Source organism: Tachysurus vachellii, chromosome 7, assembly GCF_030014155.1.
Source record: "Tachysurus vachellii isolate PV-2020 chromosome 7, HZAU_Pvac_v1, whole genome shotgun sequence".
NCBI lineage: Eukaryota > Metazoa > Chordata > Actinopteri > Siluriformes > Bagridae > Tachysurus > Tachysurus vachellii.
In genome coordinates this window covers 30608545-30635943 of record NC_083466.1, presented here as the reverse complement: position 1 = coordinate 30635943, position 27399 = coordinate 30608545, and the positions used below count along the sequence as shown (strand labels likewise).

At 40.6% G+C, this 27399-nt stretch overlaps 2 protein-coding genes across 2 annotated transcripts in view; both read right to left on the bottom strand.

Annotated features, from left to right (window-relative positions):
- Window positions 1–7979: 7979 nt before the first annotated feature.
- Window positions 7980–19970, bottom strand: tmie (transmembrane inner ear). Its single transcript, XM_060875471.1, has 4 exons — window positions 19445–19970; window positions 14385–14502; window positions 8484–8633; window positions 7980–8249 (listed from the first exon to the last, which is right to left on the bottom strand). The coding sequence occupies exons 1-4, from the start codon at window positions 19562–19564 to the stop codon at window positions 8140–8142; spliced, it is 498 nt and encodes a 165-aa protein (XP_060731454.1). The 5' UTR covers window positions 19565–19970; the 3' UTR covers window positions 7980–8139.
- A 6212-nt stretch (window positions 19971–26182) lies between these two features.
- Window positions 26183–27399, bottom strand: part of ccdc13 (coiled-coil domain containing 13) — an 11744-nt gene continuing 10527 nt past the window's right edge. The window contains exon 15 of the mRNA XM_060875430.1: window positions 26183–27396. Within this exon, the coding sequence (XP_060731413.1) occupies window positions 27228–27396 (169 nt within the window). The 3' untranslated portion in view covers window positions 26183–27227. The remainder of the gene's footprint in view (window positions 27397–27399) is intronic.

Sequence of the window (27399 nt, the reverse complement as noted above, 5' to 3'; positions counted from 1 at the left end):
TGAAGGAGCTCTGGAGCAGCAGCAGAATTCAGAGGACGATGTTCACACTGCTGTCCGATGAAGAAGATATTTAATGTGTAAAATATTGTATAAATATATTGTGTATAGTGAAAGGTGTGATATCATGTAGTGTTTTTTTTTCATCGAACACAGAATCAGGTGTTTTTACACCCTTCTGTAATTATTATTGACCTTCTCTCATGAATTACAGAAAACTGCTCTTTTTGTCGTAGCTGAAAGTTTTGAAGGAACCGAAAACAACTTTTCATAATTTTTGAAGTAAACATTAAGGTTGCTGTGGATTTCTTCATGAGCTTCTCACACAGAAATGGTTCCTCAGACTCACACCACAACATACTTCAGTTCATTTTTTTTACAAAACGTAAAAAAAAAACACAACCTTCTCGAACTACCTGTCTATTCTATTGAGTTAGCAAAAGTCTGAAACTGAATTATCCGATTGGAAACTGTAATGCATTCATATGGATGAATTAAATTTTTTGTTTGTTTTAGAAAATTTTAGATTTTTGAAGTTTGTTGATTTCAGTGTTTATTTTATCCCCTCGAGCAGAAACTCTAATTCATTTTGAAAACATGTCAGGTCTATTTATTTATTTGTTTTTGGTTTTTTGTTGTTTTTTTTTTACTTTAAATGTATTTGTAAAAGTCTAAAATGCGTAAACTCGTTCAACTTTATTTATGTAAGTCAAAATGTTTACAATAATAAATAAATAAAACGGAAAAATGTTTGTGTTGTGAGCGAAAAGCGCTAAAGTTTGTATTCCTTAGCTAGTTGTCTCAGCATGTTAGCTAACTGAGCTAACTCTATACCTGAAAGATTTTTATATTGGTTTAGCAACAAAAAAGTTATTTTATTTAATTTACTGAAGAAATTTTTACTTTTAAAAATATTCATTTGATCATTTTGTAACTTCAGAAAAAATTCTAGAAATTTTTAGAAAGAATTTCAATCAGGAATTTATCCCATTATTAACAGTGTTGCTTTAAAAATTGTTAGTTTATGTTTTTGTTTGTGTTTTTTTATTTTTATATATATATATATATATATATATATATATATTTTTTTTTTTTTTTTTTTTTTTTTTTTTCAGAGAAATTAGAAGTTATTTTACAAAGAAAATGTCAAATGTTGAAAATCTGTTTTTTTATGTAAACATTCTTCTGGGTGCTTTCGCTTTGTAAATGTTTGGCTTTTATCTTATCGTTCGTTCTCCGTGTTGTTACTGATGTGTTATATAGTAAAATTCATTTTAAAAAATATCCCTTAAGTATAAGCACCTTATGTGTTTCCTTACATGTCTGAATATCTACAAATGTTCAGTCAAAGCTGAAGCAGCGATCACGATTCTCTTCATCGTCATGACAGTATGAAAGAAATGTAGATTTTATATATGATTCAACTCATCTAGAAATGAAGGCTGTAAATATTTATGAAAATATCAATTTCATAGTAAATTATTACATCAGAATTTGTGTGTGTGTATATGTGTGTGTGTTGTAACTGTAAACACTGTAAAGTTTTCAGAGGACTCTACTATTGTGTTATTTTGTATTGATTTTTTTGTGAAGCAGAAATAAATGATAAACATAAAGATGTAGACGATGCGACTCATTGTGGATGAAGTCATCTGTAATCTAAATGTTTAGCTAATAGAACTAGATCTATTTTTATGGATATTGTAAGATGGATATTTTTAAGGTTTGCATTAGCTGTAAAAATAAACAAATTTAAGTTAAGAACTAAATGTAATCAAGAAGATTGAAGCTAGCTGGATGCTAAATGTGCTGTTGATTATCCCACATATCCTTTTCACTTCAACACAATCCATTGGAGGAAGAGGAGGAGGAACAATAACAGCAGTTAGATAGAAGCAGTGTTAGCATGTGGTTGTAAATTTTGACCAGTAGGTGGCACTGGCATGGGAATTTGTTGCCTAGCTTCATATTATGGTCCTGAAGATGTGAGATCCATTGATGGCTTTTAAATTTTAGACACTTGCTTCTAGGAATCTAGGAAATGTTTGGCCTGATGGTGCATCGGCACTGTGTTCCTCAGACCCACCAAAATCAGCCAAAACTCACAACAACCAAACGGTTTTATGGACTGTCCTAGACACGCTAGGGAATTGTAGCTCAGTGGTTAAGGTGTTGGATTACTGATCAGATGGTTGTGAGTGATATATATATATACACGAGCTAGAATAAGAACAATAAAAACAGGGTGACTAGCTAGAAGCCTGGATGGTTATGCTAATTATCTAAACATCCAAGCTCATGTTCAGAACTAATCATCATCCAGCCATCATCAGTGTGCTGATTCTGATTCACCACAAAAAAAGATCAGCTGCTTCTCGACGAGTTTCTTCACATCTTCCTGGTTTCATCTGACTGCTGAAGTACCTACAGGATCTCACTGAGAACTGATCAGGAGAGAGAGACAGAAGAACTTCCCAAGCACTACATGGACCATGAAACTCTGTGATGTTCATCTTCACCAAGTGAAGAAACTGGAGCAGCACAGTGACATGACCAAGAACATGATGTCGCTCCAACAGAGAGTGAAGGTCTAGAAGAGAGGCTGCTAAAAGACCTACAGCACCATCACAGCAGCTGCAGGAACATCTGGACAGTACTGGTCACTCCCTGAAGGTGCCTGTTATTCACATGTCTGGGTGTGGGATGGCTAGATGAAAGATCTGATGTAGAATGAATCGAGGAAGAATGGAGAAAACAGGACAGGTTCTATAACACCGTGGAGCTGCTTCTTCTCAGCTGGACTTCAAACTTAACACTATATGATCAAAAATCAGGTGTTTAATCAACAAGATTTCAGGAAGCGTTTATTTTGTAATATATTTACAAATTTCAATAAAATACAAAAAACAATGATTTTTTTTAGAAAATAAAGGAAATAAATGAAACATTGCACTAGAAAAAATGTTTAGCACCATCACTTCTTTGCAGATTTTTTGGCCCCGCCCCCTTTTTCACCTTTCCCGTCCTCGGATTCTCCTTTCTGTTCTTCTCCTTTGCCCTCCTTCGCTGCCTTCTTTCCTTCTTTCTCTTTCTTCTTCTCTCCATCCACTTTTTCTGACACCGTGTTCACTTCCACCTTCGCTGCTACAAACGAGAGAGTGGGAGAGAGAGAAAGGGAGAAAGAGAGACAGAGAGAGAGAGAGAGAGAGGAAGGGAGAGAGAGGGAGAGAGAAGGAAGGAGACTTCATCACCAGCAGCTCTGTTATATAATCACACACCAACATTTACATTAGAAGCATTTCACCCTACAGCATATCTCCTGTACACTACTGTGTGTGTGTGTGTGTGTGTGTGCGTGTGTGTGTGTGTGTGTGTGTGTGTGTGTGTGTGTGTGTGTGTGGTTCTCTGTACGCATCGTTAATTTATGTATAAAAAACATCTCTGTCTCTCTCTCTCTCTCTCTCTCTCTCTCTCTCTCTCTCTCTCTCTCGGGATGTTGGAAGTGTTCGTGTGTGTGATGCTGCTCCTGTGCAACTGCATGTTTTTCTCATTTTCTTCCTTTTTTCACTCTTGTTAAAGGGATTGTTTTCTTTAAAGAAAGTTGAAACAAAACAGTTATTTTGTAGTGAGGTGCTGTGTATTTGGAAATGGGACTGGGATTGTGAGTAGGATTGTTAGCAGGATTAGGAGTGGGAGTGGGAGTGGGATTGGGATTGGGATTGGGAGTGGGATTGGGATTGGGATTGGGAATAGGAATGGGAGTGGGATTAGGATTGGGAGTGGGAGTGGGATTGGGATTGGGATTGGGAATAGGAATGGGAGTGGGATTAGGATTGGGAGTGGGATTAGGATTGGGAGTGGGATTAGGATTGGGAGTGGGAGTGGGATTGGGATTGGGATTGGGAATAGGAATGGGAGTGGGATTAGGATTGGGAGTGGGATTGGGATTGGGATTGGGAATAGGAATGGGAGTGGGATTAGGATTGGGAGTGGGATTAGGATTGGGAGTGGGAGTGGGATTGGGATTGGGATTAGGATTGGGAGTGGGAGTGGGATTAGGATTGGGAGTGGGAGTGGGATTGGGAGTGGGATTAGGATTGGGAGTGGGAGTGGGATTGGGATTGGGATTAGGATTGGGAGTGGGAGTGGGATTAGGATTGGGAGTGGGAGTGGGATTGGGAGTGGGATTAGGATTGGGAGTGGGAGTGGGAGTGGGAGTGGGATTAGGATTGGGAGTGGGATTAGGATTGGGAGTGGGAGTGGGATTGGGAGTGGGATTAGGATTGGGAGTGGGAGTGGGAGTGGGATTAGGATTGGGAGTGGGAGTGGGATTAGGATTGGGAGTGGGAGTGGGATTAGGATTGGGAGTGGGAGTGGGTGGGTGTGTCCCTCAAAGCGAGGGCGTTGTCATCTGTCTCCATTCATCATGGAGTCAGGTGTGAGCCTGTGAAGGGTGAAACTGTGGAAGAAGATCTGCATTGTTACTCAGAGAAAGAAATTGGATATGAAAGCATCTCATCACACATTAATAAAGCAGTGGAAGAGTTCAATAAGGAAAACAGACAAATGAATCTTTTAACAAACAACTGGATTGTTTTAAGTGGAGAATTAGACTTCAGTGGATTCGATAATAAAAGAACAGGAAAAGGTTCAGAGAGCTGCAGATAATAATGAACTGAAGGGAAAAACAAACACAAACCCCACTGAGAGAGTTAAATGACCAAAACTCTAGTGGTGTTCTTTCCTGTATCTTTCATTCTATGGATTTTAAAAGAATAGCAACATTAAATATTAATGGAGGAGAGACAGGAATAAATTATCCGTGATCTCAAAACCTATTAATGTTTCAGTTCTTCAGAAAACACGCACTGATAATGAAGTTCCACTGGGAATGTGCTGGAACGTGTGGCACTGAGTTACTAAAGTTATTAATGCATTATAATGATTAGATGTTTGGAGAATAAGAAGTAAAAGAGTAAAATAATATTCATGGTTAAACCTAGTAAAGAGTCAGTGGGTTTACTTTAGAAAAGGTACAACAGTAGGGAAGGACACTTTTAGACGTTTTTTTTGGACCATCACATGGTCATTTTAGATGTTAATATAAAAAAGACAGAACATGATCTTCATCATCATTTGGACAGTTTCATTATGAAGAATTCTACAGGAATGAGGAAGCTGGCAGGAGATTTCTATAAACATCTGTGGATTGCCAAGAGCTGAGACATGGACTGTGCTGATGATTTACTCAGAGTTACCTCAGCTTGGGGAGGAAGACTCTGAGAAAACAAGCACCTTTCAGGAACTCTCAGAGACATGTGACAGGACGATCCCCTGGAACTGATTCACTGCCAGGGGAATTTTATCAAGAGTTCGGAGACTTAATCAGACCAGATCTACACAAGGTTTTATCAGAATATATTGACAGTAAGACACAGTTTGTAGTCCAGCAGTTCTGTCATTGCTCCACAAACAAAGAGACTTAGGACTTTAGAACTTTGGACCAACGTCACTGTTGTGCCTGCAATATAATATTTCATCAAAGTGTCTAGGAAATAGACTCAAGCACTGCCTACAGTATGTCTGCTAATACAGAACGATGAAACATACTGCATCCCACAGAGATCTACTGTACATAACCTTCTTTATTAAGGGATGTAATTGATCGTAAACAGATCAATATGAAGAATCTACAGTATGGGTTTTATCATTAGACCAAACGAAAGTATTTGATCGTGTCGATCCTGATCATTCTGTTACTGTACTCCAATGTGTACGTGGTTAGGGTGGGGGTTCCCATCACAGGACAAGAAGACATCTCAGTTTTAACACAAACTACTGAACTCTATTAACAGACCTCCTCTAACAGGGTGAACTGGACAAAAAGCTTTTATCATTGGTAACTGAGAGAACACTGCAACTCCAAATCTCCCAGGAGGATTACGGTGAAGGAAAAATGGATCCAAATGTTTTTTGGGGAATGAACAGTTCCAAAAGAAAAAGTGGGAGTGATTACTGTTCCAAAGTGGAAAGGGTTATTGCCCTATTGTGCCAGCTACCATGTAGATGAAGAGTGTTGGTAGTAAACAACCTGGCAGCCTCCACTTTGTGGCACCAGATGAGTTGATTTTAGACTATTGTTTTCAAACAATAGTCAACTTTTTGTGGAACAGTGGATTCGGGCACCAGCACTATACCTCCCAGTGCCATGACCGGTGGACATGAGCCCAAACATGTGCCTTCAGGATACAAGCTGTTTAAAGTCTTCTGTACAACCAGCGTGATCCTGAGGTGAGCCGTTGACCTGGGACTAGACAAACACCTGTTCCTCATGAATCTCAAGAGGTGAGTTTATCTGATTAACTCACTTCCTTCGACAGATCCAGGTTACAAACTTGGAAAACTTGTTGCTTGTTGAGGAACGTAATTGTAAAGCTAGGTTTGATATCTTCATGGCATTACCAAGTGACCACAGGACAGGACATTGGTCAGAGACATGACACCCTACAGAACACCGGGAACAAGAAGGAGTTCCCAGAAATAAGTTTCTCCAGCAATAAGAGAAGAAGAAGAAGAAGAAGAAGTTGTCGCTAACTCCATGCTAACTTTGAACGTATAAGGCAATGTATCACCTTACAGTTAAAATCAGTTAAAAGACTCATTGAGGAGACAGAATGTCTCCAGGTGGACAGGTATGATGAACCCAGACAACCCCATGAGAATCAGATGGAGGACACTGGTGACATGAACATGTAGTGCACCTGAACACAGGTGTGAAAGAGGATAAAATAAAGTTAAATAAAGTTATTGTTAATGTGTGTGTGTGTATGTGTGTGTGTGTGTATGTGTGTGTGTGTGTGTGTGTATGTGTGTGTGTATGTGTGTGTGTGTGTGTGTGTGTGTGTGTGTGTGTGTGTGTGTGTGTGTGTGTGTGTATGTGAGAGGTGAGAAGTTCTTTCTCAGATTCACAGCTGCTTTCTTCCAAAGTGACTGATGCAATAAAATGAAATAACAATGAAATGAAACGTTGTCATTATGAGGCACATTCTCTCAGTCTCTCAGTCTGCACAAGTCTAAAAGCTCCTGTGGAAACTTCATCTTGAAAGAAACAGAAACATGTAACAGAGCCTCTGAGGAGACTTTGCAAAATCAACGCAAAAAAAAAAAAAAAAACACAAAATATAGTATGTGCTAATAAGCTTGTCATTAAAACAGCATGCTGTCAGAGTGTGTATTCTGTAATTACCCACAATTCCACTGGTCATTTACACACTGGTTATCAAAAAAACACCAAAACAGGTTTTTCAGCATTTTTCTTGATGTTTTAGGGATGAAATAAAAGCTGTTTATCTGTAGATCTGTTCTTAATAATTCTACAGAGACAATGACGACACGTCTGATCTGAGAGACAATGTCTGATCTGTGGCCAATCAAATGCTCCTTAATTCTTTCCCCCAATTTAATTTGTGGATTTACAAATTTCACAAAAATTACAAAATGTGGAAGTGTTGGGGGCAAATACTTATGCACAGCACTGTGTACTGGAGAGTAAATGAGCTAGGAGTGTGTGATGTGAGTTATAAGGGTTTGTGAGCAGGAAAGACAACAGACAGCAAAAAAAGAGAAGAGACGAAGCGAAGAAGTGAGAAAGACAAGTTTATTGAGTCTGAAATACAGAAGCAAGATAAAGTACTGAGGGGTGAGACAGATAAAGAGACAGACAGATAAGAGGACAGACAGACAGATAAAGAGACAGACAGATAAGAGGACAGACAGACAGACAAAGAGACAGACAGATAAAGAGATAGACAGACAGATAAAGAGATAGACAGATAAAAAGACAGACAGACAGACAGACAGATAAAGAGACAGACATAAAAAGACAGACAGACAGATAAAGAGACAGACAGATAAAAAGAAAGACAGACAGACAGACAGACAGACAGATAAAGAGACAGACAAACAGATAAAAGAGACGGACAGACAGGTAAAGAGACAGATAGACAGATAAAAAGACAGACAGACAGACAGATAAAGAGACAGACAGATAAAAATACAGACAGACATATAAAAAGACAGACAGACAGATAAAGAGACAGGCAGGCAGAGAGACAGACAGAAAGACAGACAGACAGTAGAGTTTTAGCCTGTCTCATTCTGAGCGCTCTGATTGGTCGGTTCCTCTTCCTCATTCAGAGCAGGAAGTTGATTAGTGTCACATGCCTGCACTTGCTCAGAGACAGTACGAATCACTGAAGGGTCAAACACACACACACACACACACACACACACACACACACACACACACACACACACACACACACACACAGATAGAGAGGGAAACTCAGAAAAAAGAAAAACAGAAAACTAAAGGATTCAGTGTGATGAAAATACAGTAAAGTGTAAACAGTTAACGTACAGAGCTAGCAGAATTAGTTCTTGTGTTCTTGTGTGTGTGTGTTATGTGTGTTGGTGTGTGTTTTTACCTCCTGGTATCTCAGTGAGTTCATTGAGAGGAGGAACCGTCTCCAGTGTGTTAGCATAGGTCTTAGCTGCTTGTCTCTGAGCGTGACGAGCCTCGATCTCCTTCTTGGTGCGAGGAACTCGACATTTAAAAATGCAGCACAGTGTAATGACTGAAAAACACACACCACACGGACGAGACTGACACTGGGGTGTAAAATCAACACAATTCTAATGCACTTATAATATTCACATTAATATTCAAATAACACTGTAAACCACCTCCATAAATCATCTCCTTCATCACCTGTCACTCGCTTTACTTAAATAAAACACATTTATTCTCCTTAAACCCTACATTAGATTCACCTTCAACTACAAGTGCAGTGATTCTCCTCCAAATAACTACACTGATTTACTGCAAGAAAGAAAGAAAGAAAGAAAGAAAGAAAGAAAGAAAGAAAGAAAGAAAGAAAGAAAGAAAGAGATAAATAAAGAGATGCTGTGACATACAGAAGAGTTTTGTAGTCTCAGCTGGTTGATGTCCATTGCCACAGCCCTCCATTTAGCCCTCACCCACCTGGACAATAAAGACACTTACATACGAATGCTGTTCATAGACTTTAGTTCATCATTCAACACAATCATCCCTCAGCACCTGACTGAGAAGCTGAGCCTGATGGGACTGAACACCTCCCTCTGCAACTGGATCCTGGACTTCCTGCCTGGGAGACCTCAGTCAGTCCGGATCGGGAACAGCATCTCCAGCACCACCACACTGAACACTGGAGCTCCTCAAGGCTGCATGCTCAGTCCACTGCTGTTCACTCTGCTGACTCACAACTGTACAGCAATGCACAGATCAAACCATATCATCAAGTTCACCAATGACACGACCATGGTGGGTCTCATCAACAAGAACGACGAGTCAGCATACAGAGAGGAGGTGCAACATCTAACTTCCTGGTGTAGAGCCAACAACCTGTCTCTGAATGTTGATAAAACTAAAGAGATGGTTGTTGACTTCAGGAGAGCACAGAGTGACCACTCTCCACTGAACAATGACAGATCATCTGTAGAGATTGTCAAGAGCACCAAATTTCTTGGTGTTCATCTGGTGGAGAACTTCACCTGGTCACCAGCAGCGTCTCTACTTCCTACAAAGGCTGAGAAAGGCACATCTCCCTCCCCCCATCCTGACCATGTTCTACAGGGGGACCATTGAGAGCATCTTGAGCAGCTGCATCACTGTCTGGTTTAGGAACTGCACCATGTCTGATAGCAAGAGCCTGCAGCGGATAGTTGGAGTCTCTCTTCCCTCTATCATTTACATTTACACCACACGCTGCATCCACAAAGCCAACAGCATTGTGGACCTCACACACCCCTCACACACACTCCTCACCCCACACACTCAGAATCCCCAATAACTGAACTGAACTGTACTGAACACAACACACACACACACACACACACACACACACACACACACACACTTAACTGCATGGACTGCACTGACCTACACCAAATACACTCACTCACTCACTCATTTTCTACCGCTTATCCGAACTACCTTGGGTCACGGGGAGCCTGTGCCTATCTCAGGCGTCATCGGGCATCAAGGCAGGATACACCCTGGACGGAGTGCCAACCCATCGCAGGGCACACACACACTCTCATTCACTCACGCAATCACACACTACGGACAATTTTCCAGAGATGCCAATCAACCTATCACGCATGTCTTTGAACCGGGGGAGGAAACCGGAGAACCCGGAGGAAACCCCCGAGGCACGGGGAGAACATTCAAACTCCACACACACAAGGCGGAGGCGGGAATCGAACCCCCAACCCTGGAGGTGTGAGGTGAACGTGCTAACCACTAAGTCACCTTGCCCCCACACCAAATACACACTCTTCCAATATACACCATGTCTACAGCACCACCATATCAAACTGTTTACATGCTATTTTTACACACTGTTTTTGCTCTTTACACATTTTGTCTTTCACATTTGAGTCGATTGCTGTTTTACACTCGTTACAACACCTCATATAACTGCTGCTATAATACTAATGTGTTCAGTACAGTATTTTTGCATGTGTACTAAAGAAGTATAAAGAAGTAAAAATACAGTATGTTCACTGGTCACCGCTGCTTTTGTGAAATGTCTTGTGTATTTTCTTGTAGTGTATTATTAGTTTGCACTGTCTTTTTGTCTTTTGTCTCAAACTGTTTGCATCAGGATGTACAGATACACTTTATATATCTATGACATACTTTAAGCCCCTAGCTCTGTGTTGTTCTGTGTATTGTTCTATGCAGCTCTGTGTTTGTTCTATGTAGCTCTGTGGTTGTTCTATGTAGCTCTGTGTTGTTCTGTGTAGCTCTGTGTTTGTCCTATGTAGCTCTGTGCTTGTTCTATGTAGCTCTGTGTTTGTTCTACTGTATGTAGCTCTGTGTTTGTTCTATGTATTATTCTATGTAGCTCTGTGCTTGTTCTGTGTAGCTCTGTGTTTGTTCTACTGTATGTAGCTCTGTGTTTGTTCTATGTATTATTCTATGTAGCTCTGTGCTTGTTCTGTGTAGCTCTGTGTTTGTTCTATGTAGCTCTGTGTTTGTTCTATGTACTGTAGCTCTGTGTTTGTTCTATGTAGCTCTGTGTTTGTTCTATGTAGCTTTGTGCTTGCTCTATGTAGATCTGTGCTTGTTCTATGTAGCACTGTGTTTGTTTTATGTATTATTCTATATATCTCTGTGCTTGTTCTATGTAGCTCTGTGTTTGTTCTATGTAGCTTTGTGTTTGTTCTATGTAGCTCTGTGTTGTTCTGTGTAGCTCTGTGTTTGTTCTATGTAGCTTTGTGTTTGTTCTATGTAGCTCTGTGTTGTTCTGTGTAGCTCTGTGTTTGTTCTATGTAGCTTTTTGTTTGTTCTATGTAGCTCTGTGTTGTTCTGTGTAGCTCTGTGTTTGCTCTATGTAGCTCTGTGTTGTTCTGTGTAGCTGTTTGCTCTATGTAGCTCTGTGTTTGTTCTGTGTAGCTCTGTGTTTGTTCTATGTAGCTCTGTTTGTTCTATGTAGCTCTGTGATTGTTCTATGTAGCTCTGTTTGTTCTATGTAGCTCTGTGTTTGTTCTATGTAGCTCTGTGTTCTATGTAGCTCTGTGTTTGCTCTATGTAGCTCTGTGTTTGCTCTATGTAGCTCTGTGCTTGTTCTATGTAGCTCTGTGTTTGTTCTACTGTATGTAGCTCTGTGTTTGTTCTATATATTATTCTATGTAGCTCTGTGCTTGTTCTGTGTAGCTCTGTGTTTGTTCTATGTAGCTCTGTGTTTGTTCTATGTACTGTAGCTCTGTGTTTGTTCTATGTAGCTCTGTGTTTGTTCTATGTAGCTCTGTGTTTGTTCTATGTAGCTTTGTGCTTGCTCTATGTAGATCTGTGCTTGTTCTATGTAGCACTGTGTTTGTTTTATGTATTATTCTATATATCTCTGTGCTTGTTCTATGTAGCTCTGTGTTTGTTCTATGTAGCTTTGTGTTTGTTCTATGTAGCTCTGTGTTGTTCTGTGTAGCTCTGTGTTTGTTCTATGTAGCTTTGTGTTTGTTCTATGTAGCTCTGTGTTGTTCTGTGTAGCTCTGTGTTTGTTCTATGTAGCTTTGTGTTTGTTCTATGTAGCTCTGTGTTTGTTCTGTGTAGCTCTGTGTTTGTTCTATGTAGCTTTTTGTTTGTTCTATGTAGCTCTGTGTTGTTCTGTGTAGCTCTGTGTTTGTTCTATGTAGCTCTGTGTTTGTTCTATGTAGCTCTGTGTTTGCTCTATGTAGCTCTGTGTTTGTTCTGTGTAGCTCTGTGTTTGTTCTGTGTAGCTCTGTGTTTGCTCTATGTAGCTCTGTGTTTGTTTTATGTAGCTCTGTGTTTGCTCTATGTAGCTCTGTGTTTGTTCTGTGTAGCTCTGTGTTTGTTCTGTGTAGCTCTGTGTTTGCTCTATGTAGCTCTGTGTTTGTTCTGTGTAGCTCTGTGTTTGCTCTATGTAGCCCTGTGTTTGTTCTATGTAGCTTTGTGTTTGTTCTATGTAGCTCTGTGTTGTTCTGTGTAGCTCTGTGTTTGTTCTATGTAGCTTTGTGTTTGTTCTATGTAGCTCTGTGTTTGTTCTGTGTAGCTCTGTGTTTGTTCTATGTAGCTTTTTGTTTGTTCTATGTAGCTCTGTGTTGTTCTGTGTAGCTCTGTGTTTGTTCTATGTAGCTCTGTGTTTGTTCTATGTAGCTCTGTGTTTGCTCTATGTAGCTCTGTGTTTGTTCTGTGTAGCTCTGTGTTTGTTCTGTGTAGCTCTGTGTTTGCTCTATGTAGCTCTGTGTTTGTTTTATGTAGCTCTGTGTTTGCTCTATGTAGCTCTGTGTTTGTTCTGTGTAGCTCTGTGTTTGTTCTGTGTAGCTCTGTGTTTGCTCTATGTAGCTCTGTGTTTGTTCTGTGTAGCTCTGTGTTTGCTCTATGTAGCCCTGTGTTTGTTCTATGTAGCTCTGTGTTTGTTCTATGTAGCTCCATGGTCCTGGAGAAACATTGTCTCATTTGAACTGACAATAAAAGCTTATTGACTTGATGTCTGGTGTTAGACAGTAACAGGATCTAATGTGGCCTTGGAGATTGAAAAGTGGAGAAACAGATTGGTGGAATGGGATGGTGAAAGTGTCTCAGCAGGACATGTGTGGAGGAGCGTGACGTACGAGTGGAGACGTGTCTCAGTCTCACGCTGAGAGATGAAACAGCTTCACTATGAACCCTACACTTACACTGAGATCAGATGAACCACAGCTCGTGCTGCCAGCAGCACCATCTAATCAGGCCACATAGGATCGATGCGGTAACTATGTCGATGAGTCTGTCTCATCTGGGCTAAAGATCAAAAGATGCATCAGAGGAACATCAGTGGACGTCATTACACCTAAAAAACAACAGGTTCTGAACTGGCCAGAGGACTCCGGAACATTCTCAACAATGATCAATACTCAGTCCAACTACAGTCAGTCCAATCATTATTCTTTACAGTTAAACCATTAGATCACTATACCATCGTTTCCATGGTTACATTTCAACAACCCCTCTTTTGCTCTGGTCTGTAAATGTAAACATCAACCTAGCCAAAAGTGATATTTAACTTGTTCTCATGGTTGTTTTTATAAACAGACAATCTGACAAAAATGCCTCTGATGTTCCTTGAGAAAGTGGGCGGAGTCAAATTTAAGTTAAATATTACCAACACACTTGATTGTCGCTATCCCCGCCTCCTCTATAGTGGTAATCAGCACAATTGTTTTTTAATTATTAAAACTATTAGAGCACAGTATAGTTAGATAAACATTATCAAATGTTTGTGTGTGTGTGTGTGTGTGTGTGTGTGTGTGTGTGTATTGTGTGTATTTTACATCATATTAATAATTTATTTTTTCATATTTGCGCTTTATAATTTCTTTGTTCCACATTTTGGTCAACCATTATGTGTTAAATTGTACTAAATAAATAACTTTTAAACATTTACTTAAAAACATCTAAAGGGTTAACGCTAACATTAGCTAAGCTTGGGAATATTAGAACATAAACATTGCAAATAATGTAAATGATTATAAGGTCTACATTTATATTTAATTATTTATTTATTTACCCGGGCTTGGGGCAGACACTGAAAGTTAACACCTTAGTGATTAACTGGGTTGGAATGGAACCCGGTCACGGCAGTGAGAGAGCAGGACCTGCAGCCGGACCAGCAGAGACCTCCATATGCATTCTTATGAAAATGATCATAAGCTCCACCCCTTACTGAGCCAGAGACCTCATTCAGCAACATCAGGGTAAAAATGTTCTTATAATAAAAATACTGTAATGAAACAATAACAAATATGATTTCTGTTTATCTTACTTATGTAAATACACTTACTGATGACAAGGATAAACATGGAGAAAATCCCCACAACCTGCCAGAGACGAAGTCCCCAAAACACGACCGTCTCCGAGGTGATGGGGTCCGGCTTCGGTGGAGGGTCTGTGGGCAAGAGCTGAAAGACACAGAGAGAGCGAGAGAGAGAGAGACAGAGAGAGAGGTACTTCAAATTTTCTCTTTGTACAGTTGTCTTTATTTAAGTGAAGTGACATCCACCAACAAGAGGGCAGTGAGAGAACTACGATGTCACCAGTCAGTGAGACAGTTACTAAGTCACCAGTCAGTGAGACAGCTACTAAGTCACCAGTCAGTGAGACAGCTACTAAGTCACCAGTCAGTGAGACAGTTACTAAGTCACCAGTCAGTGAGACAGTTACTAAGTCACCAGTCAGTGAGACAGGAGCTGTATGGTCATTACACTGAGACAATAAGAACAGAAAAGGACTGAGCCTCGAAAATAAATACACCATGATTTCAAAATTGATGAAGATAAAAGACATTTGTTCAGTTTTCCGTAATCTGATTAAGCCATTAATCTGGTTAACATGAAATGTGTTTTGAAAAGCCTGAGAAGGTTAATCTAAAAACATGACATTTCTCAGCACCGGCATCAAACACTCCTCAGAGTGACTTAGCGAGATCTTTGTTCCCACTGTTTCATCACGACGGGACTCATGAGCCAATGTTCTATTAGTTTTTACTCTGTGTTCTCTCTCAGCTCTATGTGTTTAAATGTCAGGTGAAATCTCACAGGAGATGTGAGGATCCACGTGCAGGAGATTTATTTAAACAGCCCAGGGTCAAAAACAAATAACCACAACATTCCCAGACCAAAGGGCAAGAGACCAAAGATCATCTAAAAATGAGAGGCAGGAGTCAAATATGCTGAGGCAAGAATGATATGACGGGTACTAACTCACTCACTCACTCACTCACTCATTTTCTACCGCTTATCCAAACTACCTCGGGTATCTCAGGCGTCATCGGGCATCAAGGCAGGATACACCCTGGACGGAGTGCCAACCCATCGCAGGGCACACACAAACTCTCATTCACTCACGCAATCACACACTACGGACAATTTTCCAGAGATGCCAATCAACCTACCATGCATGTCTTTGGACCGGGGGAGGAACCGGAGTACCCGGAGGAAACCCCCGAGGCACGGGGAGAACATGCAAACTCCACACACACAAGGCGGAGGCGGGAATAAAACCCCCAACCCTGGAGGTGTGAGGCGAACGTGCTAACCACTAAGCCACCGTGCCCCCATGGGTACTAACTCCAAATCCAAATCCAAGATGGCTCCACTGAGACCAGCTGCCTTCTCTGACCATCAATAAAATTTGAATTTGATACACAGGGTCAAAGAGATTTGGCAGGGAATGTAGTGAAGATAGTCAAGATAGTGAAGGTAGTGGAAGAAATGGAGGTAGTAGAGGAAGTGGGGGCAATAAAGGTGGTGAAGGTATTAGAGGTAGTAGAGAAAGTGGAGACAGTAGAACTAGTGAATATTGTATAGGTAATAAAGGGAGTGAAGGCAGTTGGGGTAGTAGAGGTACTGAACAAAAAGGAGGTAGCAGGGTAGTAAAGGCAGTGGAGGCAGTGGAGCCACACCTGCCAAAGTCAGCAGGTAGTTGAATGAAGAACATCTAGTGGAGGTTTGTATGAGTAGGTCAGGCTCTGATTACTGAATCCTGCTGACTTCAGCACTCACTCATGTGGTTCTTCATTATTTTTTGTTCTTTGAAGCTCTAGAGAAGGACAGAGTAAGGTTTGTCTTCAGGCAGAAGCAGTCAGTAGAGTCTGTCTGCACAGTTAACCTGGCTTAAACATTCACTTCCTGTCACTTTTAAGTACCTCATGTAAGTTAGCATGAATTAAGAACAGATAAAGTTTGTTGACCAGAAGGTTTTTCACAACACACACTAATAGAGCATGAGAATCAGATTAGCCTAGACTCCAGAGAGCTGACGTTGACAACATGGTCGGGTTTACAGACAGAAAATCAGATCTCACTCAGCAGTGCTGAATTCTTCCTCCGATTTAAACTGTCTTTACACGGCTTTGGCGCTAATAAAAGTTGCTAACGCTGACTCAGCGCTAACTTCTAATCATCGTCAAGTTAATTTCTCTATTTAAAGTGCTGTAAATCATTTACATGTCTTAACACTCACTCACTCACTCATCTTCTACTGCTTATCCGAACTACCTCGGGTCACGGGGAGCCTGTGCCTATCTCAGGCGTCATCGGGCATCAAGGCAGGATACACCCTGGACGGAGTGCCAACCCATCGCAGGGCACACACACACACACACTCATTCACTCATGTCTTAATATTTACTGCTAATATGCTACTGATGAGGTTCATTTTCAGGTTAGCATGTTCACTTCATTAGCTAATGAGGAATTTACAGAATAAAATGAATAAGATCAGTTAGGCAGTGAATGAAAACCACTGCATAAATAAAAAGTCTGTAAAAGATTTTTAATTTATTTACTGGTTTTATGTGTAATAAATAATAAAGTTAATAAATAGCAATAATATTCATTTATTATTTTTGATCACTTAAAATTTAAATGTAAATTCTAATCATATTTGTTATCTATTAATAATATTTAATTGTTTTCTATTTTAAATATAAATTATTATTATTATTATTATTATTATTATTATTATTTTAGTTTTAGTTCTCAATGCTAAATTCTTTTAGCACTATTTATAATGTCTATTTAGATTTGTTTTGTTGTAATTATTCACATTTTAATAATGAAATATAAAGTATTTTGTTTTAGTTTTGTGTCAGTAATAAAAGAACTTTAATTTAAGAATTAAGAACCTTTTTTTATGGTCTGTATGGTAAATGTATTCAGTTAATAAAGTCTAACATCCCGGCAGTTTATTGTGTTCATTGTGTAGAATTTGTATGAAGTGTTTACACTCCTGTTTATGGATCGATATGTTTCTACACTTTTATACGTCTTGCATTATTTACACTGTTAGCATGAAGAAGTCTCTGAAAGGTGAAAAGTTCTGTTTTTCTCTCTGTTCTTTATTGGGTTTGATTGTTTTTCTCTGTGAAAGTGTCAGAGATGCAAATCAATAATGTTTTGAACATTGTCTTATTTTCTTGTGTGAGGTTTTAACATGAGTCCCTGAGGGGATTTCTCTCTCTCTCTCTCTCTCTCTCTCTCTCTCTCTCTCTCTCTCTCTCTCTCTGTCTCTCTCTGTCTCTCTCTTTGTCTCTCTCTCTCTCTCTCTCTCTCTCTCTCTGTCTCTCTCTGTCTCTCTCTTTGTCTCTCTCTCTCTCTCTCTCTCTCTCTCTGTCTCTCTCTGTCTCTCTCTTTGTCTCTCTCTCTCTCTCTTTCTCTCTCTCTCTCTCTCTCTCTGTCTCTCTCTGTCTCTCTCTTTGTCTCTCTCTCTCTCTCTCTCTCTCTCTCTCTCTCTCTCTCTCTCTCTCTCTCTCTCTCTCTCTCTGCTATCGATCTCATGTGTTTATTTTCATCACTGAGTTGATGCTAATCAGTTTAGCATGAAAGCGAATCTTCGGTCAGCACTGAGTCTCTCCTGATTTCTGCCCTTTAACATTCAGCTGCTCTGTTGCTATGATGACTCATTAGTTATTAGCAAATTAGCAATAAAACATGTGATAATACATACTGATCATTTCAACTTTTATGCTAACAAGAGGCTTTAAACAGAGCTAGGGTTTATTTATATATTTATTTATTTATCTTATTTGTTTTTTGTCTTATCATAAATCACATTTACATTTGTGTACACACACACACACACACATACACACACACACACACACACACCAGTTGTGTAAAACAAACGCAATTGTCTAAAATTGCACAGTTTTAATGTTATAGCACATGACTGGGGTTACAGCATCATGTCATTTATCTGTGTGTGTGTGTATGTGTGTGTGTGTGTGTGTGTGTGTGTGTGTTTGTGTATTGGTGTGTATTGTTGTTGCGGTCTGTGGAACACGTAACACACCTGTGCACCCTGCAGTATGTATTGGGTGGAAATGACCTGCTGCAGAGTTCTAAAGATTTCTACTTGTTTTTGTAAAAGAACAGTTACTACAGCAGAGAGCAGAAGGTTCCATCCTCTCCTCCAGTTACAGATATCAGACATCCAGAACCATGGAGAACTTTCTCAAACATTCTAGGCCATGATGCACTTTTCTTTAACATGCTAATATCTCCACAGAACTCTGAAAAACCTTCACCAAAAAATCTGAAGCATCACATAACAAAAGCCTGTTCTAGCGCTCTCACAAGCTCAACACTGAGAACTAGAAATACTGAAGAACACTATAAAGATCTTCAAACTCATCTGATACATACTAAATCTCTAGCATGTAGGGTTCTCTTGGTAGCAGTATAGATCCTTGTCTGGAACATGTGGAAGGTATGTAGAGCCCTGAGGAATGGATGGAGAGAAACACTAATCTAGAACATCTAAATTCTGAACTTTATTCAAATAAATGTTTAAGAATCATTCCAGAACCACTTATATTGAAGAAAGTTCCAAAATAGATTTAAATCTTCAGTATACAGTGTTCTCTTGGTGATGGTACTGAAATCCAGGCTTCAGGGTCTCAGATAGAACTGCGCTAAACTGAGTAGATAAAAGACCCCTGTTCTAGAACATGTGGAACACATGGCATGACCCTGCTAACTGTTTGACTTCACTGTTCTAGAATATGGAGAACTTCTGAACATCCAATGATATTCTAGAACCTTCTAACAAGCCTGTGAGACTTTTAGAGCACTGTAAAGCCGTTAGTGATGCTCTGAATATTTGCAGGTCATTTTTTCTGGTATTGAGAACCCTCAGGTCATCTGCCACAGAACTGATGCACCAACACCCCGTGTGCCACATGATGTCTTTATCTGGACTTTTATTCTGCTTCTAATGGTTGCGGCGGGGTTTTATGGCCGGTTGCAGCTGTCGGTCGTGTGAATTGTGCTTTTGTCATAGAGAAAGAGGAAGAGGAGGAAAGGAAGGAGGTAGAGATGATTAGAGGTAAAAGAGTCTTACCGCTGGATCAGGGACTTGGGCAGCAACGTTGAAGACATAATGAGAAACCAGAACTGCTCCGGCACTCACCGCAGCCGGGACCAGTGCTGGGGGAGAATGTGTAGGCCAGTCCATCGCCATTCTCTCCCTCTCTCTCCCTCTCGCTCTGTCTCTCTCTCCACTCTCTCCACCTCTCTCTCCCTCTGCAGCAGCAGCAGGTTGATTGATAGTCCAACAGGGTGAAAATGCCACCCTTCCTCCTCTACTTTATTTTCTTTTCCTCTCCTCCTGTCACTAGTCCTGTCCTCCAGCTTCCTCGTCTCTCTGTTCTTCCTCGCAGACGAAAGCCTCGAGTGCCACGGCCAGCTTTCTGCCGAATGGCCATTAATTAATTAACAGCCTGGTGTCGTTTACAGCCTGCGCCGCAGGGGATTGTGGGAGTTTTACGGCAGGGTGGAGGAGGGGCTGGGAGATGGAGGGAGCGGAAAGAGGAGTGAAGTGTCAGGTGACATGTTCAGACTCAGATTGATTGTATTGTCATGTATAATCTTTCCAGGCATCTGACTCAGGGATTTTTCTTTTTCTTTTTACTTTATAAAATCTCGACGTATTCACTCACTAACAAGACGTGTTCTCACCATCACAGAGAACACTGATCTAGAACTTTCTAAACTGCAAGGTTCATTGAACAATAAACTGAACGGAAGAAACATTTCAGGAAACAAACACCATGGAATAAACACTGGTTACACTATGCTAGCTAGTTGTGCTATGCTATCCGGTTATGCTAGGGCCTTAAACATCTGACATGTTCATGCTGGCAGAGCCATGGAGGAGCTGTGGTGAGTGTGAGTGGTGCATGCTGGTCTTCCTAAACTCCAGCATCATCTCCTGTGTGGTGTCAGTGTTCAGAGACACCAGTGTACCAGCTGCCCCTCCTCTGCTCTGTAGTGTGTCTTGATGTTGCACAGACACACACATCTCAGATACATACACAGACACACATCTCAGATTCACACACATACACAGACACACACAAACACACAAACACACACATACATCTCAGATGTGCACATACATGCACATACACACATGCAGTTTGACACATCTCAGATACACACACATATCAAATATGTGTGTATGTGTGTTGTGAGTTCCTAGTCTGCTCGTCTCTTACGGAGCTACTTCATCAATCCTGATGTTCTACCCCTGGCTTGACTTTGACAGGAAGAAATTAGTGTTGGGTTTGTGGTGAACTCAGAGTTTGTGCTGACCTGTTAGTTCACTCAACTACAAACTGTTGTAGAAAGGACATTATTTACATTTACATGATTTACGTTATTTATATTTACATTATTTACATTGACACTTGGAAGAAAGTGTGTGAGTCACTGTGTAATACAAATGGTGACCTATAAATGGAATTAAACTAAATTCTGGTGTGGAAATAAGTTAATAACACACACACACGCACACTAACATAATTATAGTTATTTGATACTGCTGTGTTTATAGGGTGTATAATCTGTGTGTGTGTGTGTGTGTGTGTGTGTGTGTGTGTGTGTGTGTGTAATTGAGATGAGTGTGTGATGTGGAACAAAGTTAAAGGTCATGTATGTTTACTGTTTCTGACACACTAACTGTAAATCCAACACAGAACTATTAATCATGTCAAAATTTCTTACAGCAGACCAATCAGCAGCTTTCACTGAGTCTGTCTGTCTGTCTATCAGTCTATCAGTCTGTCTGTCTGTCTGTACTGTATATCAGTCTATCAGTCTGTCTGTACTGTATATCAATCGATATGTCTATCACTCTATGTCTGTCTGTCTATCAGTCTATCAGTCTGTCTGTCTGTCTGTACTGTATATCAGTCTATCAGTCTGAGTGTACTGTATATCAGTCGATCTGTCTATCACTCTGTCTGTCTATCAGTCTGTCTGTATATCAGTCTGTCTGTCTATCTGTCTATCTGTCTGTCTGTCTATCAGTCTATCAGTCTGTCTGTATATCAGTCTGTCTGTCTGTCTATCTGTCTGTCTATCAGTCTATCAGTCTGTCTGTATATCAGTCTGTCTGTCTGTCTATCTGTCTGTCTATCAGTCTATCAGTCTGTCTGTACTGTATGTCAGTCTATCTGTCTATCACTCTATGTCTGTCTGTCTATCAGTCTGTCTGTCTATCAGTCTATCAGTCTGTCTGTCTATCAGTCTATCAGCCTGTCTGTGTATCAGTCTATCAGTCTGTCTGTCTATCAGGCTATCTGTCTATCACTCTATGTCTGTCTGTCTATCTGTCTATCAGCCTGTCTATCAGTCTATCAGTCTGTCTGCCTATCGGTTTGTCTGTCTATCACTCTGTCTATCAGTCTGTCTATCTATTACTCTGTCTATTAGTCTGTCTATCACTCTATCAGTCTGTCGGTCTTTCAGTCTATCAGCCTGTCTGTCTATCAGTCTATCAGTCTGTCTGTCTATCACTCTATCAGCCTGTCTGTCTATCACTCTATCAGCCTGTCTGTCTATCAGTCTATCAGTCTGTCTGTCTATCACTCTATCAGCCTGTCTGTCTATCACTCTATCAGCCTGTCTGTCTATCACTCTATCAGCCTGTCTGTCTATCAGTCTATCAGTCTGTCTGTCTATCACTCTATCAGCCTGTCTGTCTATCAGTCTATCAGCCTGTCTGTCTATCAGTCTATCAGTCTGTCTGTCTATCACTCTATCAGCCTGTCTGTCTATCACTCTATCAGCCTGTCTGTCTGTCTGTCTGTCTGTCTGACTGCCTTACACTCCTTTACTAGTGTGTGCAGTGCGGTGAGGACCGAGCAGGAGACACTTAGCTATTGTAACTATAAATTAAATTAGTTGTTTAAAGAGTAAATAATTATGTAAATATATCTCAATCTGATATGAACACCAAAACACCAAAACACACACACACACACACACACACACACACACACATATATATACAGTATATATAGATGTGTGTTTTATTTCCATTGCATGCAAATGAGAGCGGAGCCTGAATGTGTGCATTGAGATTTTTTTATCCAGGCTAATTTTTTTACAGCATGGCCGCTTGCGCAGCGGCTTTCTTATTTACCCGAGTTCCGGTGATCCGGAGCGAGGGAATACCACAGAGGAAAGGGACGGATAAAGGGTCCATTGAAAGCCAGAGTGACAAATCGGTGTAGGTATTTGCGTAACGTGGTGTTGACACAAGCACACGCTCGGCTCGCTGCTTATAAACACCACACACATCAATATTCATGATTTATTAAATAATCACTGATCTGTTTGTGTGTGTGTGTGTGTGTGTGTGTGTGTGTGTGTGTGTGTGTTTATGTGTACCACTATTATTTATGATCACACCGATGAGTTTCACTAATCACTCACTTATTCCCAGATGTGAAGGCAGAAAGGAAGACAGGAAACAGAAGCAAGAAGAACAGGAAATAAAGCAGCAAGTCACAGGTTTATGTTAATGCACCTGCTCTAATACTTTATCGTTTCTATAGCAACAGCTCATTCACTGGGATGTGTACGACGCACGCTCCACCGATAACGAACAGGTTGAAAAGAAAGTGATTATGGTGTTAGTTATAAATGACATGCTGATGAACAGTGTTTATTTGTCTCCATATGTGGGGCTTGGACCAGACCAAAATGTTCAGTTTTTCTCCTCAGACCAGAGATTCATTTTCCATGTGCTCACATTAGCATGCGCTATGTCCTTTACTCAGGAGCTGCAGTCTAGCCATGTCATCATAATGCTGCAGTCTAGCCATGTCATCCTAATGCTGCAGTCTAGCCATGTCATCATAATGCTGTAGTCTAGCCATGTCATCCTAATGCTGCAGTCTAGCCATGTCATCATAATGCTGTAGTCTAGCCATGTCATCATAATGCTGCAGTCTAGCCATGTCATCATAATGCTGCAGTCTAGCCATGTCATCATAATGCTGTAGTCTAGCCATGTCATCATAATGCTGTAGTCTAGCCATGTCATCATAATGCTGCAGTCTAGCCATGTCATCCTAATGCTGCAGTCTAGCCATGTCATCATAATGCTGCAGTCTAGCCATGTCATCATAATGCTGTAGTCTAGCCATGTCATCATAATGCTGCAGTCTAGCCATGTCATCATAATGCTGCAGTCTAGCCATGTCATCCTAATGCTGCAGTCTAGCCATGTCATCATAATGCTGCAGTCTAGCCATGTCATCATAATGCTGCAGTCTAGCCATGTCATCCTAATGCTGCAGTCTAGCCATGTCATCATAATGCTGTAGTCTAGCCATGTCATCCTAATGCTGCAGTCTAGCCATGTCATCATAATGCTGCAGTCTAGCCATGTCATCCTAATGCTGCAGTCTAGCCATGTCATCATAATGCTGCAGTCTAGCCATGTCATCATAAAAGCCTTAAAGGAGTGTTTGACTGATGGTGTGTTTCTGACTGATGGAGTGTTTGAGTAATGGAGTGTTTCTGACTGATGGTGTGTTTGAGTGATGGAGTGTTTCTGACTGATGGAGTGTTTGAGTGATGGAGTGTTTCTGACTGATGGTGTGTTTCTGACTGATGGAGTGTTTCTGACTGATGGAGTGTTTCTGACTGATGGAGTGTTTGAGTGATGGAGTGTTTCTGACTGATGGAGTGTTTGAGTGATGGAGTGTTTCTGACTGATGGTGTGTTTCTGACTGATGGTGTGTTTCTGACTGATGGAGTGTTTGACTGATGGAGTGTTTGACTGATGGTGTGTTTCTGACTGATGGTGTGTTTCTGACTGATGGTGTGTTTGACTGATGGAGTGTTTGACTGATGGAGTGTTTGACTGATGGTATGTTTCTGACTGATGGAGTGTTTGACTGATGGTGTGTTTCTGACTGATTTAGTGTTTCTGACTGATGGAGGGTTTCTGACTGATGGAGTGTTTGAGTGATGGAGTGTTTCTGACTGATGGAGTGTTTGAGTGATGGAGTGTTTGAGTGATGGAGTGTTTCTGACTGATGGAGTGTTTGAGTGATGGAGTGTTTCTGACTGATGGTGTGTTTCTGACTGATGGTGTGTTTCTGACTGATGGAGTGTTTGACTGATGGTGTGTTTCTGACTGATGGTGTGTTTCTGACTGATGGAGTGTTTGACTGATGGAGTGTTTGACTGATGGAGTGTTTGACTGATGGTGTGTTTGACTGATGGAGTGTTTGACTGATGGTGTGTTTCTGACTGATGGAGTGTTTGACTGATGGAGTGTTTGACTGATGGTGTGTTTCTGACTGATGGAGTGTTTCTGACTGATGGAGTGTTTGACAGATGGAGTGTTTGACTGATGGAGTGTTTCTGACTGATGGAGGGTTTGACTGATGGAGTGTTTCTGACTGATGGAGTGTTTATGACTGACGGAGTGTTTGACTGATGGAGTGTTTGACTGATGGAGTGTTTGACAGATGGAGTGTTTGACTGATGGAGTGTTTGACTGATGGAGTGTTTGACTGACAGAGTGTTTCTGACTGAGATGTTGGATGGAGTCTCCAGTGTCAGAGGTAGAGCTGTTACTGTAACACAGAGTAGTTTATATTTCTTTGCTGCTTCTCAGTAACAAGCTGTGATTATTATTAATCTGGCTGTGGAGGGAAACCATGTTGAATTGTGGAGGGAAACCATGTTGAATTGTGGAGGGAAACCATGTTGAATTGTGGAGGGAAACCATGTTGAATTGTGGAGGGAAACCATGTTGAATTGTGGAGGGAAACCATGTTGAATTGTGGAGGGAAACCATGTTGAATTGTGGAGGGAAACCATGTTGAATTGATGAAGCAGGATTTCTTCACATCAGTAAATGACATTAAGATGTGAGCCAAAGACAAATATTCTTCAGTACAGGTTTTTTTCTTTCTTTCCTTTTGTAACTAATTAAAGATGAAGCGCTGTTGTTAATGACATGTTACCATGCGGTCGAGTGTAATCATGCTAACGATGGAGGGATGGCTGCTAATTAGAAGCGACAGCTGATTGCTTACGGTGGGGAATGAAGCTCCCAGGTGAAGGCACATGGATCAGCTCCAGGCCAAAAAAACGTCACTCAGCACCACACTATTCACACACACACACACACACACTTTCACATACAGGCAGCTTTCTTTGGAGCGTAGCTGAATAAGAGGCCCGTTCTTTTTGGATGTTTTAAAGCTGAAGTCTCTCTGGTTTCCAGGAAGAAGAAAAAATGAACTTAAATTAGGCGTGGTAGCTCTGTGGGGAGGAAAACGGCTGGAGCAGAAAAGTGTTAGAGAAGGTGGAGATTCTGTAGGTCCGTACCAGTCCCAGGAGTGTGAGGAGTGTACAACACATTCTACACTGCTTCACAAGGACAGCGTGAGCTGGAGAAAACAAGCTCAGGGACCGCAGCGGCGCCGCTGGACGTGAAAGCCAGGATGTTTTCTTACATTTTTTATAGAGTTTTGTTTGTCGTTCTGATTTACAGAACGCTGGAGCCAAATGCTGATGATGTGTAACGTGCGTCAGAAAGGACAGGGCCTGTAAAGTGTAAAAATAATTCTATATCATTCAAGATTATTTTACCTTGATTTATATATGGGGAAGTTTTCTATTTTAATTCCATCAAATGGAATCTACTGATTTATTCATTCATTCAGCACAAATACACTTTAAAATAATTATTTATATTTTATTTCAGTTAGCAGGAAAAAAGACAAGAATATTTTTAGTTTAACTGACAGTGACATAAATGAAAACGAAGCTCTTTTTTCGGCTCTTATCGGCTCAGGATGGCAGCCATATTGACGTCTCGTCTTTACCTTGTCCGTATCTGAACGATTATTTTGTCTGGATTAGCACAGTCTCATTAAGATTAACTCAAATCTATTAATCCCTTCAGCTTCAATACACAAACAGATGGATGACTACTAGCCTAGTGTCTAGGTTAGGAACAGAGGAGGCCATGATCGGAAGCCTAAAATACAGTAATTAGGCCAAAATCTGAAGCCCAGCTACTAATATCTTAAGCTTAAAGATTAAAATCTAATGTTTGAAGGTTACATTGTTGTGCTTGGAAGTGCATGCTAAATTCAGGCTAAACACAGGCTAAAATCTCAGGTCTTGGGACTAAGCTTTAGATCTTGGAGGGTAGGTTGGAGATCAGGCCATTGTGACGAGGGTCTGGCTTTTTGTAGGCTTGGATTTGGGTGATTTGGAGCCAGGAGACTTCTCCTAGACCACTCGAATTCATATAGCTCTTTTAACAATTCTTATTGTCCCAAAGCAGCTTTACAGAAGTATAGAAACAGAAGAGAGAAATTAATAAAATAAGAATAAAAATAAAGAAATAAATGAATATATACAATTAAAGTTTAAAATTAATTCAAAAATATTAATTTAAAAGTTAAGATACTATACATCTATCCCTATCCCTAATGAGCGAGGAGGTGACGGCGGTGAGGAAAACCTCCCTGAGATGATATGAGGAAGAACCCTTGAGAGGAACCAGACTCAGAAGTGAACCTCATCCTCATTTAGGTGACACTCTACAGTAAATAGTGTCAATGTAAATAATGTCCTTTCTACAACAGTTTATTTATTTACCATGAGGCTCATGGTACAGTACTTGATCTAGTTGGCTGATGTTTACCGTGCAAAGATTTTGGGCTACAATAGAGTCTCTAGGCTAAAGTCTGGTATCAGCCTAACTGATAAAACTTTAGCCATCCAGATCGCTAGGCTTCGGAGCTGCAATGCTCTGCGTCTGCAGGAGTCCACATCTGATGGAAGGGAAGACTGTTACGCTACGTTTCCGGTTTTAAACTCTGTTTGTGTTGCCGGAGAGCCTGAATGAAGACTTGCTTGACCTGACTGATCATGGTGCTGTAGAGCTGCAGGTCCTCCTCTTTAGCCTGCAAAACTTGCTCCAGAGATGACCTCAGGACCTCCAGCTCCTCCTGCTGGGCAGCGTGTCTA